Source organism: Anticarsia gemmatalis, chromosome 28 (assembly GCF_050436995.1).
Source record: "Anticarsia gemmatalis isolate Benzon Research Colony breed Stoneville strain chromosome 28, ilAntGemm2 primary, whole genome shotgun sequence".
NCBI lineage: Eukaryota > Metazoa > Arthropoda > Insecta > Lepidoptera > Erebidae > Anticarsia > Anticarsia gemmatalis.
The window spans coordinates 2,354,291-2,372,480 of NC_134772.1; the positions used below are offsets into that span (position 1 = coordinate 2,354,291).

The 18,190-nt window shown below is 35.2% G+C and overlaps 2 protein-coding genes across 9 annotated transcripts in view; one reads left to right on the forward strand and one right to left on the reverse strand.

The window, feature by feature from the left end:
• LOC142984784 (uncharacterized) overlaps nt 1-18,190 on the forward strand; it is a 391,275-nt gene that overhangs the window by 244,921 nt on the left and 128,164 nt on the right. The gene's annotated exons all lie outside the window — the stretch shown is intronic.
• The window catches only part of LOC142984944 (P protein-like), a 91,234-nt gene continuing 73,390 nt past the window's right edge, over nt 347-18,190 (reverse strand). For all 8 annotated transcript variants that reach the window (XM_076132833.1, XM_076132835.1, XM_076132834.1 and 5 more), the window contains 10 exons: nt 12,428-12,631; nt 8,860-8,975; nt 7,977-8,115; nt 7,374-7,509; nt 6,567-6,769; nt 5,955-6,048; nt 5,254-5,630; nt 5,026-5,136; nt 4,452-4,599; nt 347-3,244 (listed from right to left, as the gene is read on the reverse strand). In XM_076132833.1, the coding sequence (XP_075988948.1) occupies nt 3,066-3,244; nt 4,452-4,599; nt 5,026-5,136; nt 5,254-5,630; nt 5,955-6,048; nt 6,567-6,769; nt 7,374-7,509; nt 7,977-8,115; nt 8,860-8,975; nt 12,428-12,631 (1,707 nt within the window). In that variant the 3' untranslated portion in view covers nt 347-3,065. The remainder of the gene's footprint in view (nt 3,245-4,451; nt 4,600-5,025; nt 5,137-5,253; nt 5,631-5,954; nt 6,049-6,566; nt 6,770-7,373; nt 7,510-7,976; nt 8,116-8,859; nt 8,976-12,427; nt 12,632-18,190) is intronic.

Genomic DNA, 18,190 nt, shown 5'->3' on the forward strand with positions numbered 1-18,190 from the left:
CCTTTGAAAAAACATTTTTTTCATCACTTTAGTTCTAGGTTTCCTACTAGTATTTTACTACTAACTCCTACTTAGTATAATCTTGGACTGGTGACCAAAACTCTGATTCCGTTCGTGGGCTCCGAAATTTTCAGGAAATTATCAGCTTATCTGGCATTCTAGACATACACAGATCATATCGGTGATGTCTTGCAAAAAGGTCAGGTGCTACTCGTAACCGGCGGTCCTGTATGACAACATGTATGTATGTGAATGAGGCAAGGGAAGTTTGTAGGATCGTAGTAAGTGGCGTTTTTTGGTCTCTGCCTACCCCTATGGGTAAAGGTAATAAAGTTAAACAACAAAATATTCACTCAAAATATTTTATTAAGGCCCTGTTTTACCATTTTCAACAAAATTATACAGATTATAATATTATCTACAAAGCTGCATTTTAATTTTATCTGAATAATTTCATTTTGTATTATTAAACAGACCTGTTAACATTATTTACGTCATTTTCATATTTTATCTAAATACACTATTAAAACACTGTAAAACAGTTAAATAATAACTTAATATAATTATTTCATATTCTTAAAATATTATCACAAAATGAAATTAAGTATTTACAATTCATATTTCTTTCGTTTTTTATTTAAATTTGATTTTTATAAAAAAGTAAAACATTCATAATATGTAATTAGGAAAAAGAAAATTATGAACAAAAGAAAAAAAATACAATAAATATAGAAAAAACAAGTACATACAAATAAAAAAAATCAAAAGTAATTTACTTAAAGCCAGCATTTTCTGACCTCTGCTTATATTCTCCTCTCCTCTGCCTTATTGGAAAAAAGCTTGCATTTATGTATAAAAAATTGATTGACGATATAAAAATAATATAATAAATAATACTATTTCCTAAATTATTACATATAAATCTTTATTTTGGCAACATAAGTGTAATTTCACCAAAATAAAACATTTAACAATTAAAATTTTAACAATATCAATATAATTATTGATTATTCCATGTATTATTTTCCTTGTATTTATCACATATATGAATTCAAGGCCTAACCCCTCCCTTATTACGGGAGGAGACACTCGCCCAACAGTGGTAAAACCACGCTGGCCAATTGCGGGTTGGGGACTTTGCATACCTTCAAGAACTGTTCTAAAGAACTCTCAGGCATGCAAGGTTGCATCACGATGTTTTCCTTCACCGTTGGAACAAGTGATAATTATTTCTAATACACACATAACTTTGAATAGTCATTGGAGTTATAAATGTATTTATTTTTATTAACTTTTTTATTTTTTGTTCGAAAGATGTTAGGAACGAACATAACTTAAATACTAAAATTTATCATAAATTAATTCAAATTATTGTGATTTCTAAACTACAACACTACAAATATTATCATTTTAAAATAACCTATTCAAGTATATAAAAATAATTGCTAATTTATATTAAAAATATTTAAAATAGATTACCTATGTCAAAATTAAAATTTAGAAAAAAATAATTTCAGAATAATAAAAATATTGAAAAATAAGAATTTATTTGGGAAAATTTTATACCTTATAGTAACAATTTTATGAAACGCAAGAACGCAATTATTGTAATTAAATGATAAAAGTTAAAAGTACTGATTCTCAATATTTTTTTAATGTAATATCTTAAATTAAAATAAATTATTTTATTATTTTGATAAATATAGGTATTTAATTTAGCAATAATATCATTAATTTAACTTAAAACTATAAATTTGTTCTAGAAAATACTGTGATATCACTACAAAAGGCTAATAGCCGCTAGATTTGTACATGAAATCGGCTATTTTTAGCCAGAAATTATTAAAATATATTAAAACTACGACATTTTACAATCTCTCGAATAACATTTAGACGAAAATCTGGCGTAAAAGCGAAACCTGAAACATTGCTCAACTTTTAAGCACCACTCAAAAATATTTCGGTCTCCAAAACAATATTAAAGTGATAGAGACAACTCGAGATTTAATCATGACTTAAAATTGAGTAACGCTTCAGTTTCAGCCATTAATTTACCAGAAATATCAGGGCTTTGGGTGAAAAGTTACCTTTAGTTAATAAAAAAAAAACCCCGTGTGATACAAAATTTCAAATAATTTTCGACAGAAAATTGCAATCTTTAATAAAAAAGAACAATATTTTGTCAAAAATACACCACTTTGATCTCAAAATATTGCATTAAAAAGTTTATCTTTATATAGTTGCACGATTAAATACAAAAAACTAATAATTTATTATAAATGAATGTGTCTCTATTTACAGTAAGATGGACGGACACATAACAGGACGGAGCATCCCCTATCTTTCACCCTAATGCCACCCTTAAGTTTACAATAATATTGCACAATACATTTACACAATAAGTTCATATTTTTTCTTCACATAAGCCCCCTTTACACACACCCTCTTATTCATAAATACACTTTAAACCTATTTTAGTTAAAAAGCTACACAATATGTTTTCTCTTTTTCATTTCGCTAAGGAGTAAAAGAAACAAAACTCTTTATAACCTTTTTTTAACCTTTCATAACTTCATATATTTTTATGAATAAGAGACTCTATCGCGCATGAAACAACAATCGCGCGTGTAAGGGGAAACGAAAGACCACGCGCCGCGCTCATCTGTCGCCCGCGAAGTAAATCGCTCTCTCAGAGCGCGCTGCTTTCGCGCGCGTAATACTGTACGCTCCTAAGAACGTGCGATAGAGTGTGTGTGTAAAAGTGGCTATCTATCTACCAAAATAAACGTCATTTATATTAAAATTGTGAAAATCATTTGACAATCAAATATTGTGCAATTTTATTGATGGCTTTAAAAAAAATGGTGCTAGAATAACCTATTCTTTAAATAGACTTATTTTCCCCGGGAATTTCGAGACCAACGCTTGATTATTTCCCGGGACTTGAATTCCATCAAAGCCATAAAACCGACGAACAAATACATAGTTGTGGCCGTCTTTTCAATAGCAACAAAACACTACCCATAATATCTTCAGGGAGTCATTCTTTCTCATAGAACCATAGTCTAATGCCATGTGAAGACGCAGTGACAGAGCAGCAGGTAGCCGGTGGCGACGACCAGGTGGCCCAGCATCACGGGGAAGCCGATCTTGAAGAACTGCACGAAGCTGAACCGGTAGCCGTGCTGCTCCGCCACGCCCGCACATACTACATTTGCACTGGCCCCTATGAGAGTGCCGTTACCTGGAAACAAAATTTTACAAGGGACCTTTTAACAACTATTGCTACTGTTGAAGTGATGGAGAAAATTTAAAGCTTGTTTTGTAAACAATGTATAACAGACGTAGTGTCCAGTCCACTTTCGTTTTTCAGTTGCTAAAGTGCAGAGTCATTCTGCAGAGTGAGGGCTAGTTCCAACTCCATCCTGAAGACTGTAGCAGGGAGGTACGATTCTCCGCTAATATGTAATATTGTTCGTAGATGCATCTCGAACAAATAAAATAGTCACTAAATATTAAGTTATACTAACATAGACATAAGATTTTTAATTACTAACAAACTATGGATGAATAATTACTAGTCCGAAATAAAAATTATTTTAGTTTATTTTATTATTTTAAAACCTACGTTGGACAAACAAAATGAACAAAAATAATCTTTAATTTTACAAAAGACTTTTAAGGTAATCGTCAGAAATTCTCGAATAGGTATATTTTACATTTCTTGAGTCATTAGTCATTGTCATTAGTCATTGTCATTAGTCATTGTCATTAGTCATTGTCATTAGTCATTGTCATTAGTCATTGTCATTAGTCATTGTCATTAGTCATTGTCATTAGTCATTGTCATTAGTCATTGTCATTAGTCATTGTCATTAGTCATTGTCATTAGTCATTGTCATTAGTCATTGTCATTAGTCATTGTCATTAGTCATTGTCATTAGTCATTGTCATTAGTCATTGTCATTAGTCATTGTCATTAGTCATTGTCATTAGTCATTGTCATTAGTCATTGTCATTAGTCATTGTCATTAGTCATTGTCATTAGTCATTGTCAATAGTCATTGTCAATAGTCATTGTCGGTCGGTTTACGATCTATGGGTTAAGCAAACCTTGACGCGGTCATTCCAAAGATGGGTGACCGCAATGTGGTATTCGAACTGGGCGTCCGTGCTTCGGAGGGCACGTAAAAAATCGGTCCCGGTTGTTGTCAATTAAGATAACAGTCGTTAAGCCACGTCAAAGGCCTGAATAACTTTGTCACTAGGTTGACCACTAACCATACGATCAGAAGAAGAGGTAATTGTAATTATTCATTAGTCATTGTTATTAGTTACACTGTCTGTAGTGGTAGATAATCGTTCATAGCCTTTGAGGAAAAATCATTACCATATATTACTCCTCTCATTGTTAGAAAAGAGCCTTATCAGTAAAATAGTAGTTAACTTACCTCCTAGACAAGCTCCGAACGACAGTGCCCATATGAGCGGCGTCATGGGCAGGTTGAGGGTAGGGTTGTTGCCCAGTGACGTCACCACACGCACCATCATGGTTGTGAGGGGTATGTTGTCCACGAACGCTGAGGTTATACCTGATACCTGAAGGAGGAAAACGATCTATTAATTTTAACTTCCTCTTCAAATATATATTTTTTGCAAAAGAAGTTCAGATTTCTTATATTTCAAATTAAGTGCGTAGATATTAATAACCATTAGTTTTCATAATAGACAGCGAAATGTTCAGTTAAAACCAGTAAATGCAGCAATCATTGAGGAAGGCGATTCTTACGCCACGCAAAGATAAAAAACTTTATCAGAGCTTCACGCGGCTTTAATAACCTTTCCGTAATTTCGAAATTAAATTATAGTCCAAATAATTGACTTATTCCTGACAGTTGAATTCGAATTATATTGAGTGGGAGTCAATTGGCAAAATTGTAGATTATACATTTTATTTATATACTAGCGCAAGATCCTAAACCGACTGCAAACGAAAGAGAGAATGTCATAGGAAGATGTTCTTACCCATAACATTAGTAGAATAGCAACAGCCAGTCGTGCGCTCTCATCCACTTTCAATATGAGACCCTCCGTCACTCCACCGATAAACTCGATCAAACCGAGTTTGGACAGCGCCTGAAAATATAAAAAAATAAAAATATTAATTTAGCAGTAATAGCCGAGTGGTATAAGTTGGCACCTCCCACGCAAATCTCGGTCTGCTAGTGTCTGTACTGTAGTAGGATACTGTACCTCCATGAGTACGAAGAGTGCAGCAAAGAACAGTAGCGTGGACCACTCGATCCTGTGCAGTATTGGCTCCAGGTCATCTCGGTCTGCTAGTGTCTGTACTGTAGTAGGATATTGTACCTCCATGAGTACGAAGAGTGCAGCAAAGAACAGTAGCGTGGACCACTCGATCCTGTGCAGTATTGGCTCCAGGTCATCTCGGTCTGCTAGTGTCTGTACTGTAGTAGGATACTGTACCTCCATGAGTACGAAGAGTGCAGCAAAGAACAGTAGCGTGGACCACTCGATCCTGTGCAGTATTGGCTCCAGGTCATCTCGGTCTGCGAGGGTCAGAAGCAGCAGTGCTCCCAGCAGTGCTGTCCAGCCCAGGGATACGCGGTCTGGAGAAAAAAAAGACAACATCGTGAGAAAACCTTGAGAGTTCTTAAAGAGGTGCAAAATGGCTTCTTTGAAATGGAGTTTTTTTCTTTTAAGGGCTGCAGAATCTAACAACTTATTTAGAAATAAAGATTGTGTACTATTGCTGCTTGAGCACATAATGCTTACGGTCACGGGCTGACTGATAATGACCATTGTCAACGTATTCAATCAAAACCGCGGGCAAGAAATAAGATATTAACGTAACTTTAACAAAATTTGGTAAAGCAATTAAGTATTAGCTGATGACGAAAGTTGAAAAACTGAACAAACTATAGAATACTTACTGAATTCAGGTATGGAGTGCAGGAAAAACACGACGACCACAAAAGCGATGGCGACTGTCGCTTTTACTAAGAGGATCTTGTCTCTTATTTTGTACTGTAAATAGAAAATACAATTTTGTGATAGGAATAGTCAGTTTTTAATAAAATTACAAGCTTGGAGTAGTAGTTTTATATTCCTGTTGGAAACACAAGTATGTTATTCTAATTTTGAATGGGCCAAAGCCTAAGCCATTAGCAGATCAAGATTTTTTTGTAATATAGTAGAAATAATTATCACTTGCTCTTATAGTGACGAAAAAACCGTAATGAAACTTTGCATGCCCAAGATTTGCTTAATACATTTCTAACAAAGTCCCCAACCCCCATTCGGCCAGCGTGGTGGAATCAACCCCTTCACTATTCAGAATAAGACCCATGCCCAGCAATAGGCATATCTACGAATTTTTCCACCCACGTACAGTATAAAAATGATGGCAACCAAATATTTTTCGGACACATAAGTCTATAGCTAAAGGTATCATAAAAATTACTGATCAATTCCACTGTCCTATTTGGCTGAATACACAAAACAATATTACAGGAACCAATACAAAAGTCACAAATAAAACTCACCTTGCCCTTCATATCAGCGAGCATAGTTTCAAAACAATCCTTAGGACAGGCCCTCCTCCTGGTCTCAGACACCAGTTCATCAAGCTTCGCACTCAGCTTCCTCACTTTACGCTCCAATCGTTCTCTCACGACGAGCTCGTCTCGTGACAAGTGGGGCAGCGAGTCGGCTGCACGACGCCATATTGAAATCTGGTGACGAAGATCTGGAGACAACGAATATGGGTTAGATAATACTGATTATTATTGATCTTACTCTTCACTTATTCCAACAGAAAAGTTGTTTGGTGTTCAGTAATGGTAAAACTACAAGTAAAAACTCACTGATATAAAAAATGCGAGTAAAGGTTATTTAAGTTTATTTATAAGACTTAAAGAGAGATTGCACAAAAAATTGCTTCGAGTGGGAATCGAAACCGCGACCTCCTAACGCAGTGGTTTTGACTTGGTGACCTAAACCACAGCGCCACGGAGGTAGTCCGTTGTTTTTCATTTACTTTAAAATAGCAAAAATGGTTTAGTAAAATTTTGCAAGGTAATAGATTATATCCTGTGGTCGTCTCTGAACAAAATACATTATGGTTATACATACTTGTTTGAATATATAGTCATAATCGCTGAACAGATTTAGATAAAATTTTGGAATGACTATTAATTTTCAAAAATAAATCCGTTCTTGGCTAAAGTGGTTGATTCAAGGCCTTACTGCTTCCTCATTACGGGAGGAGACCCATACCAAGCAGTGGAAAACTTGACCGTTAGTAAAGCCAAATGGGTCAGCTTATTTCGAAATACGACAAAAGAACTCACCTTTTATCTCCCTAGGTTCATTAGTCCGTAGTTTGTCCGCGTCTCTAAATATAAACCTCAGTTGAAAGTAAGTTTGCACACACACTAGCAGTATACCGAACGTCATGTGTAGCGTGAAATTCGTGAAGTTAATACCCTGAAAGAGGAAAACAGTTTTAGTTTTGACATCGGTTTTCAACTCAAGTTAACTGAACTAAGTACAAGAATGACTTTAAGAAGATATTAAGGTTACATGAGAAAGTTCTTTAAAGAGATAATAAACAAAAAGTGAATGAAAATATCATGTGGAAACCATAGAGGTCTGAGAGATTGAGTGTGAAGTGGTCGCAGGTAAGAACCGGAGGCAGCACACCAATGACTTTTCCTAGTTATGTGTGTATTAGAAATAATTATCACTTGTTCCAACTGTGAAGGAAAACACAGTGGTGAAACCTTGCATGCCTGAGAGGTCTTTAAAACAGTTTTTGAAGGGATGTAAAAATGTTAAATTCTCGTACGTGACTATAGGTTTAAAATCTTTCAAATATCGTGTGGGATCCAGGTCTATCAAGTAAATATGTAGACGCTTAAATTATCAAAAAGAAAATCATACAAAATACTTACAGCTTGAACCACAGCCTTGTTAGACGCTATGATGACGTTAGGAGGGTCTCCGACGGGGGTCACAGTGCCCCCTATATTACTGTACAGTACCATCGACATCAGCACTGGAATGGGGTCCAGGTCCATTACTTCACATAGCCTGTGAAATAAAGAAAATTATTTTAGTCAGTATTTTTGGTAGTGATAGCCGAGTGGTATAAGTTGACACCTCCCACGCAAGTGGTCGCAGGTTCGAACCTGAGGCAATACATCAATGACTTTTCGAAGTTATGTTAAGTGTATTAGAAATAATTATCACATGCTCCAACGGTGAAGGAAAACATCGTGAGGAAACCTTGCATGCCTAACATTTGTTTAAAACATTTATTGAGGGCATGCAAAGTCCCCAACCCGCACTTGGCCAGCGTGGTGGACTCAAGGTCTAACCCCTCTCTCACTATGGGAGGAGACTCTTGCCCAGCAGTGGGACATTATTGGGTTAAATTTATTTTATTTTTATTTTGGGTAGTTGTACAGGGAGTACTTTCATGTAAATTTAAAAACTTAATTAATTTATAGGAATAGTACCGTTTTTTCCAGTCGCACTCGCAGAGTATGGTACTATATGTTTACAATAAAAGTAAAATTATTTACGTGAAGTACCTATGTTCGCCTCGAGATTGATTTTATAACTGTAGTATACATTGCAATAGGTATCATGGTAATAAAATAAAGAAGTCTTTAAAAGCATAACCTAAATTGCGCCTGTTCAAAATCAAACCTGGATCTAGCGATCAGTAATTACACAGACCATTTGCGTCTGTCAGATAAACTCACAGACTCTCTATTTCAAACTAATGAATTAAAATGAGTCAGAAATCCTCAAGCGGCTTGATTTACTTACCTTATAGTGACTGGTGTCATGAGCAGAACTGTAGTGACATTATCCAGAAAAGTCGATATGAACGCTGTGATTGCACTGAGTAGCGTTATTAATGGCCAAATCTTGCCTTTTGTTACCTGTGAACAAAAGAAAAATAAAAGTTAAGGATAGTTGTTGAGGTTTGGAAATGGATGGGTGAACATTTCTTAAACGTTGGGTTTGTGCTTACAAACAGTAGTTTGATTGAAAATTCATAAATATAATATAATTATGTTATACATTTCAATATATTATGATGTTAATCTAAATATATATCGACATCAAAATCCAGGATTATTGGGATGGAATTTGAAAAGATTCGGCTGGGTAAAGAATCCAGGTCAAAGCTGCACTGTCTTGTTAGACAGTATGAAATCATATACATCACGGAAGGCCAAGAACCATATACGTCCTGTCCCTTTGCCATTTTCCACCCTTCTAGGAGAATAATAATTGGTTTAATGAGGAATGAAAAAAAGTAGAAAAGCAATATACATTTTTAGTGCCAAAATGGTATTCCACAAGGAAAAACCTCCTACTTGCACATACTTATATATAAAATATATAAAGTATAAGTGTGCGTCACAAGTATATTATCTTATCATATGTTTATTAGTATTAACGCGAGAACTCACACGTGGAGATACCAGTGGTATTAGGTTTAGTACACACTGTTTGTACACGTTCCTAGGTTTTAAGACTAGATGGTATGAAGATCTAGACTCCTGTGGCTCAGGCAGTAGTGTATATGACTACTAATCAGGATCTTTCCGGTTAGATTGCCGGGTCTGGAAAAGTACTATTCCTTTTTACTAATCACACTAATATGTTTGTGAGAATGTATGTATCTATGTATGGATGTCTGTTACTCTTTCACGCAAATACTATTGAACCGATTACAATGAAATTTGGTATATAGGTAGGTGAAGGTCCGAAATAACACATAGGACTACCTTACAGAGAGGTGAACCTTAAAGAGTTTTGGGGTCTTGAAATTAATTTCAACGTCAATGACTTTTCGAATTTATGTACCGTGTGTATGCTCTAAACGGTGAAGGAAAACATCGTGAGGAAACCCTGCATGCCTGAAATTTGTTTAATACATTTATGAGGGCATACAAAGACCTCAACCCGCACTTGGCCAGCATGGTAGACTCATGGGCTAACCCCTCCCACTCGTTTGGGAGGAGACCCTTGCCCTGCCGTGGGACAGCAAAAGGGTTAAAAAAAACACCTTCCTACCAAAAATTCTAACTTAAGTAGGATCCAGAGTTTACGAATAATCAGTTTTTGAATTGAATAAAATCCAGGAACAGTAAAAATATTTTCAGGGAATGTTTAAATTGGAGTTCGAGACTTATACAAAGAAACATTAAAATAGACTTTATAGTGTAGTCTACGCGTTATATTTAATTACTTATAATGAGTTTTAGCAGACAGCCAGTCTGTGTGATCAAATAGCTTGTATTTTTCCCTATGTCTATTGTATATTTCATTGTTTTAGTTTTAGTACGTATTTAAACTAATTCTACAATCAAACATAGTTTGATTCGACATTTTTGCTATAAAATTCTTAGTGTGTTATTCAATATTATTCTAGAAAATCCTTTTTAGGACAATCTTTTTTTCTTTGTTTTTTTAGGTTGGCCAGCAAAATGCTCACCCGTATCTGATGGTACAGTCGAGTTCTATAATATGTGACCGTGTTGATGAATCAAAAATATATAGGCAATGTTAAGTTTCATAAAAATCTAAACAGCTTTGCCCAATGTTTACATTCTGTCACATCATAAATATGTAACTACTAACTATATAATATCAATAATATTGCTACAGACAATGACTTAAAGTATTGTGCTTAGATTTTTATGAAACTTAACATTGCCTATATATTTTTGATTCATTAACACGGTCACATATTATAGAACTCGACTGTACCATCCAACACACGGATAACTTTAGTTAAAATAATGCTAAACGGTCACCCATCTTTAACACGTTCTTGGCAAAGATTCCTTACTAATTGCTTACCAGTAGCTACAAAACATTAGCACCGGTTATAACTAATAATTACCAGACAGATTGCTATGTCCAATTACTATATAAACCAGGTAATACGATTATTTCCAGCTATTTTATAAACAAAATGTACTGAGGTATGTTAAAATGTGTAACTGTAATAATGATAAAACATACATACATAATACCATCACGCCTTATTCCCATATGGGTAGGTAGAGATCAAAAATCGCAACTTGGTACGATCCTTATAAATTTCCCTTGCCTCATTCACATCCATAGATTTTGTTCTTCAATCAAAATCCTTGCGGATGCCAACATTTTAACATCTACCTGTATGTCAAATTTCAGTCCGATCCGTCCAGTGTTTTGGGCTGTGAGTTGAAAGATCACTATGTCAGTCAGTCAACTTTGTGTTATATATATTTAGATGTCTTACAAAAAGGTCAAGTGCGTAGTACTCGTAACCGGTGGTCCTGTATGACAACATGTATGAAAGTGAATGAGACAAGGGAAGTTTGTAAGGATCGTACTAAGTCCCGTTCTTTGGTCTATCACTATGGGAAAAAGGCGTGATATTATTTATGTATGTATGTGAAAAGATTACTGAAAAATTCTACAAAAGGATTTTCAATACAAAAGCAGGCAAAGTCGGAGATTAAAGTAAGTATAATAAAACGATCTAATATAGAAATGAGTTATCGTTAAGGCGCGTTGATCACGTGCATAGCTAATAGCCCGCGCGACAAGTAATGGGCAATTACTGTTTGTTTATGTATCACGACGTGGCTACTAAACTTATGGGAAACGGATTTAAGTATTTTTTTAGTAAGTAGGGTAGATAGCGTAGTGGGCTCAAGGAATAAACCCTCCCTCATTACGGGAGGAGACCCTTGCCCAGCAGTGGGACGTCAATGGGTTTTTATTATTATAGGGTAGATACGCATTCATTTCCTTTTGTATATAGACCTATTTTTGTGGCGTGATTGGCGTGATTTTATGTATGTTTAGGTATATTTACGAGAGCAATTTTTACGGATTCAATTAAACTAGGTAGTTGGAAAGGTTTTTAAAAAGATTATTACTAAATATCGGTATACCGTTTGGAAATTAATTCTGGAATTAGATTATTATTTGTACGAAATTAGTTAAGGAAATACAGTTGCCGCCAAATAACTTGAACAATTTCGCTATATCATAGGGAACGTTTTCTAGGTCCGCTTTGAAAGAATAGCAGAGCGCGACGGCTAAGGCTATAGCGCTTCGATCGCTTGTTTGGTAGAACAGTCAACCGAGAGTCCTCTGCACTGGGTCTACGTTTAGTTTGCTTTCTAAAATAACTTCTTGTGTTCAAGTTGTTTGGCGTCACCTATACCTTCTTTGTTTTGTGTACACTAGAATTTATTTATTACAGTGGTAGCTTGCCAGATTCGGTAATCAATGACTAAACATTGTGATTGAGAAAAAAATAACGCAACTTTTTACGATCCCCTTAAAATTCTTCTGCTACCAAAATCAGTATCAAACTCACCTCAAAAGTAAAAACAGCAAGGAAATCAAATAGCCCAGTCTCAGCCATGATGGCCACCAGTAGCATCATGCTGAACAGCAGCAACAGAGTCTCCACATCCAGCCAGGAGACCAGCTCTTCCAGGGACGGTCGTTCACCAGCTAAGGCTAATGCTGCCAGTGATGTGGTGGAGACCAGGACTGCTGCCATTGTTCTGTTTATGAGCTGGAAGGAAAAATAACTCTTTTAAACACCTTCGTAATTATCTCTGCATCACCCTAATGTAGACTGGCAGAAAATGCACCTGCCATAGAGTCCGCCTTTATGCAGAGTTGTATATTAAGTTTAAAATAAATGAATATTTAAGATTTTATTTTGATTCTTCTTTTGGTGGTACATTTTGGTATATGTATATTATTATGTATTGTAAATTATTTGACGATTGAAAAGAGTGTGTGTGAGCTTTTTTGCTAGGTTTTCTCATAAGGCTCTACACTTTCCGAGCTATTGGTAGATTCAGTAAGTGTCATAAGTGTCAAATTTGACCTTCAAGTATAAACATTGTAAATCTTTTGCTGATTGAAAAAAGTGGCCGTGAGTTTTTTGCTAGCTCTTCTCATAAGGCTCTAACTCTCCGAGCTAGTGGTATATTCAGTAATTGTAGCGACTATCATAAGTGTCAGATTTTGACAAGTATAAATGATTTATTTTTATTTTTGATTGGAGTTTCAAGTGCTTCTGTGCATCATTGATAGTGTATACGACTGGCACATAGGGGTCTCAGATTTTAATCACGAGCCAACTAAAAATGTTCTTATTACTAGTCCAGAGCCTTTCTGTGAAAGACAACTTAGTGATTGCTTGGAATTAGCAAGTTGAGATCGACCTCCGTGTCTCGGACAGCAGGTAAGGAAGTCGGTACCGCCATTGACTTCTCGCCGGTCGTATCAGATACCGCTTTTGAGAGTGAAGTAATAGAGATAATAATTGTGCATTGTGAATCATTTTTATATGATTGGAAAACTAGCAACCTAATCGGGCTATAGCGAAACTATTTTAAATTTGAAGCTTGTCTTATTTCAGGAGAAAACCCTAACATCGCTGGGAAGGTTTATTAGCAACTAGCTGACCCGCGCAACTTCGCTTGCGTCACATAAGAGAGACATAATTTTCCCCGTTTTTGTAACATTTTTAACTGATTCTCTGCTCCTATTGGTCGTAGCGTGATGATATACAGGGTGTCCCAAAACTCAACGATAATCCGAGACAGGATGAAAGGCCAAGTCATACCGGTTCTAGGAAAAATAAGAAAAAAATTCCATATCACTTAGTTCAGCAATAATAGACATATTTCAAAAAAGTTGAAATTCCACACCCTTGGTCGCATTTTCAAGTCCTGTGATCACCAATGTCACAATTTCGCTGTGTTTTTTTGAATTTCGTGATCTTCGTTAAATATGCTATGAATCGTAAAACAAATTAATGCACAAAACATGTTAATTTAATAAAAAAAAGCTAAGTTTTAGTGAGTCATGGTTCACAAAAATATCGTTAGTTAACTTTGACGCTTCGTATTGAAAAAAAAATGTACTACACTACCCTTGGCAAGTTATTTCAAAAGTTGGCGCATTTAATCAAGATTTTAAAATGGTGCAACACTTGCCACTTTTCTTGCCATTAAAAATGTTATTTTTATTTGAACGAAGAGTATCCTCGCAGATGGATCGAATGCAGTGGTTCAATTTTGTGGCCTCCTCGTTCCCCCGATCTAAATCCAGTAGATTTTTTTTACTGGGAAGGCATAAAAGAAAAAGTCTATTCGAAATCAATACAAAATCTATCAGAACTTCGCCAGAAAATTGACATAGCGTCAAAGGAAATAAATGCAAGGAATTTTGCTTGACTGGTGCAAAGGTCTTTAGTAGAATCCGCAACCGTTCTCCTATGACCGGTTCGCCATTGGACTGTTCGTCGACAGGATGATTCATTTATTTCCTTTTCCCCAACAGAGTCTTTCACCTATGGACATTGCGTCGACAGAAACTTTCATGTATGTCAATTTCGACGACAGGTCTTTCCAGCTACAGAATATTCCACCGACACGACGATAAACCTATTACTCTGTTAACTACAGACCTTTTCATCTAAGGAGAATTGGCTGTCAATTTTAACACAGTGAAACAGGGTATAAAGAAAGAATCGAGCGGCATTTATCAGATAAAAATGGGATGGATTTAAAATCGTATCTAACTGGCTGGGCACATATTTGTCATTTAATCAAATAGGAGAAAGAGAAAAAGAACAAGAGTAGAATAATGAGTAAATACAATAATATTATTGGATTAGTGAAAGGAAAAATATACGTTTTTTGAGTTAATTTCATTGTTTATTTTATGTTTTGTTTTTTTTGTAATAATATGAATTTTAACTATGTATATTATATTTTTGTATTTGGTAATTTTCATTTTCTTTGCCTACGAAAGCTAATTTTAGATTGCTAACATCATCGTCACCTTAAAGTCACGCCTTCATTTTTCATTTTTGGACCTTAAAGCCTCTATGATAGTTCCGAGTTGTATTTGTGAACATTAGTGTTCTACTTAAGCTAAAAGGCTCTTAATAATGACTTCTCTAGGGCAAGTAAACAAACCTGTTCTCTTAGTAAAGATACAGTAAGCTGTAGCTGTTAGATATGTATATTTTTGTTTTATCGCTTGTGTTAAAATTGACAGCCTATTCTCCTTAGATGAAAAGGTCTGTAGTTAACAGAGTAATAGGTTTATCGTCGTGTCGGTGGAATATTCTGTAGCTGGAAAGACCTGTCGTCGAAATTGACATAGATGAAAGTTTCTGTCGACGCAATGTCCATAGGTGAAAGACTCTGTTGGGGAAAAGGAAATAAATGAATCTTCCTGTCGACGAACAGTCCAATGGCGAACCGGTCATAGGAGAACGGTTTCGGATTCTCTTTAGTAAGGCGTTGCAGAGCCTATATTCGTGCCGGAGGAAAACAATTCGGAATTACTATAGTTTAAGGAGAATAATTAAATGAGAATATGATTCGTTCATTGTTTTTTTTTTTAATTATTATTACATATTATGTTTATAACATTAAATATTGGTTATGGACTGACTCAATTACCTCTTTACTAAAAATAATTGCTTTCCTCCGGCACGAATATAGGCTCTGCAACGGCGTACAAAAGACCTTTGCACCAGTCAAGCAAAATTCCTTGCATTTATTTCCTTTGACGCTGTGTCAATTTTCTGGCGAAGTTCTGATAGATTTTGTATTGATTTCGAATAGACTTTTTCTTTTATGCATTCCCAGTAAAAAAATTCAACTGGATTTAGATCGGGGGAACGAGGAGGCTACAAAATTGAACCACTGCATTCGATCCATCTGCGAGGATACTCTTCGTTCAAATAAAAATAACATTTTTAATGGCAAGAAAAGTGGCAAGTGTTGCACCATTTTAAAATCTTGATTAAATGCGCCAACTTTTGAAATAACTTGCCAAGGGTAGTGTAGTACATTTTTTTTTCAATACGAAGCGTCAAAGTTAACTAACGATATTTTTGTGAACCATGACTCACTAAAACTTAGCTTTTTTTTATTAAATTAACATGTTTTGTGCATTAATTTGTTTTACGATTCATAGCATATTTAACTAAGATCACGAAATTCAAAAAAACACAGCGAAATTGTGACATTGGTGATCACAGGACTTGAAAATGCGACCAAGGGTGTGGAATTTCAACTTTTTTGAAATATGTCTATTATTGCTGAACTAAGTGATATGGAATTTTTTTCTTATTTTTCCTAGAACCGGTATGACTTGGCCTTTCATCCTGTCTCGGATTATCGTTGAGTTTTGGGACACCCTGTATAGCCTATAACCTTCCTCGATAAATGGGCTGTCCAACACTGAAAGAATTTTTCAAATCGGACCAGTAGTTCCTGAGATTAGCGCGTTCAAACAAACAAACAAACAAACAAACAATCAAACAAACAAACAAACTCTTCAGCTTTATAATATTAAGTATAGATTCTTAGTGTAGAAATTATATTCTTTTTTTAAATTTCTATTGACACATTTATATAAGTATGTTTATCAGTTGTCTGGTACAGTACAAGCTCTGCTTAGTTTTGAATCATGACTTGTCCAAAGATACAACAATAAAACTGGAATTTACCAGTAACACACATCCGGATCGAACTAGACAATTTTGTAAAAATATATCAATAATTATGACTAATTACATAAGGTCATGACTTTTAGAGTAAACAATATCAACATCACGTGTGCGGGTTCGAGACCCCGCTCGTACAAATCTTTATAGTCGTATTAAGATAAGAAAACAGCCCGGAAATATTATCTTGTGTATGATAATGGAAAATTTAATTGTTTTAGGTTTGAATCTCGTGTAAGAAACTTGTGACTGTCTCAGTTGCGCAGTGGATAAGGTCGCCGAGCTGAGTCGGGAGGTCGTAGATTCGATTCCCACTGGGAACAATAATTTATTCGTGCGATTTTGTGTTGGTTGTTTGTATGTGAAAATCCCTGCGATACAAGAGAAACTCTTAGTTCGGGAGTTGTTTTTTTTTTATTTATCTCATATCATCAATAATTTATACTAAACATAGAACCATATGGCGATTAAAAAGAGTGACCAGGAGTTTATTGCCAGCTCTTCTCATAAATCATTTGACCTAAATGAATAAATGATTTGATTTTGATTTTTTTTTAAACAACTACAATACAATCAAACTATATTGTGACTTTAATTATTTATTTATTTATTATTATTATAAAAGGGGCAAAAAGCTGCCTTAAAAACATTAAATAAGACTTTCAAAACGATATAAAATAAAAAATAAGTGACTAAATATGGTTTTCTAAAGTTATTACTAAATCTATGCAATATTTTCGCTTGTCAGATCAGGCTTGCTAATAGAGTAGTAAGCCGATAATATTTCACATAGAGACACGCTCGGGGTCGTTTTCTCCTGTTATCAAAAGAAAATATTGGTTAGTAATTATATTTTAAGGGAAATCTTACTTTGCTGCCTCTACACTAATATTTCTTTTTTTAGGGTTACGTATGCAAAGGGTAAAACGGGACCTAACTACTAAGCCTCCACTGTATAAATAAAAAAAATATTGAAATATTATTTCGTCCTGGCCGATTTTGGCTACGGCGGCCAGTTTTATTAAAACCAGTCTACGGTGCAGGATGTGCACAATACACAGGTACACTCTCTATTCCTTCACTCTCATAGTACGGTGGGACGGTACACACGACCAGTGAGAGGTCAGGTGCAGGACCGACGCTTTACGCGCTCTCCGAGGCACGCATATCTACAACTAACTGATTAACAAAGCATTATTTACAGAAAAACTCAGAATAATATTTTGACCCAACTCGGATTGGAACCGGGGACCTCTGCGTCATCAGTCATCGCATCACACACATCACATAAATAAGCGAGTGGACAGCCATGTTTCAATACACATGCTTTAAAACTATCACTACTTCAAATGCAAACTCAGCATCAACTTTACTACGGCTATAAATTCTAACCTTTGAGTAGCGATTGAACAGTATCAAATGCTTACATTATAGTAATACAAGCGAAAGTCCGTCTCCTATGTATCAACATTACATAGTTGTATTTATAACGGTTTAAAGTACATGTGATAAGAATTTCACTCATCGTTTCAGTAGAAATGATGAGTCGTTTTTAATCAATTGCTCTTACGGTGAAGGAAAACATCGTGA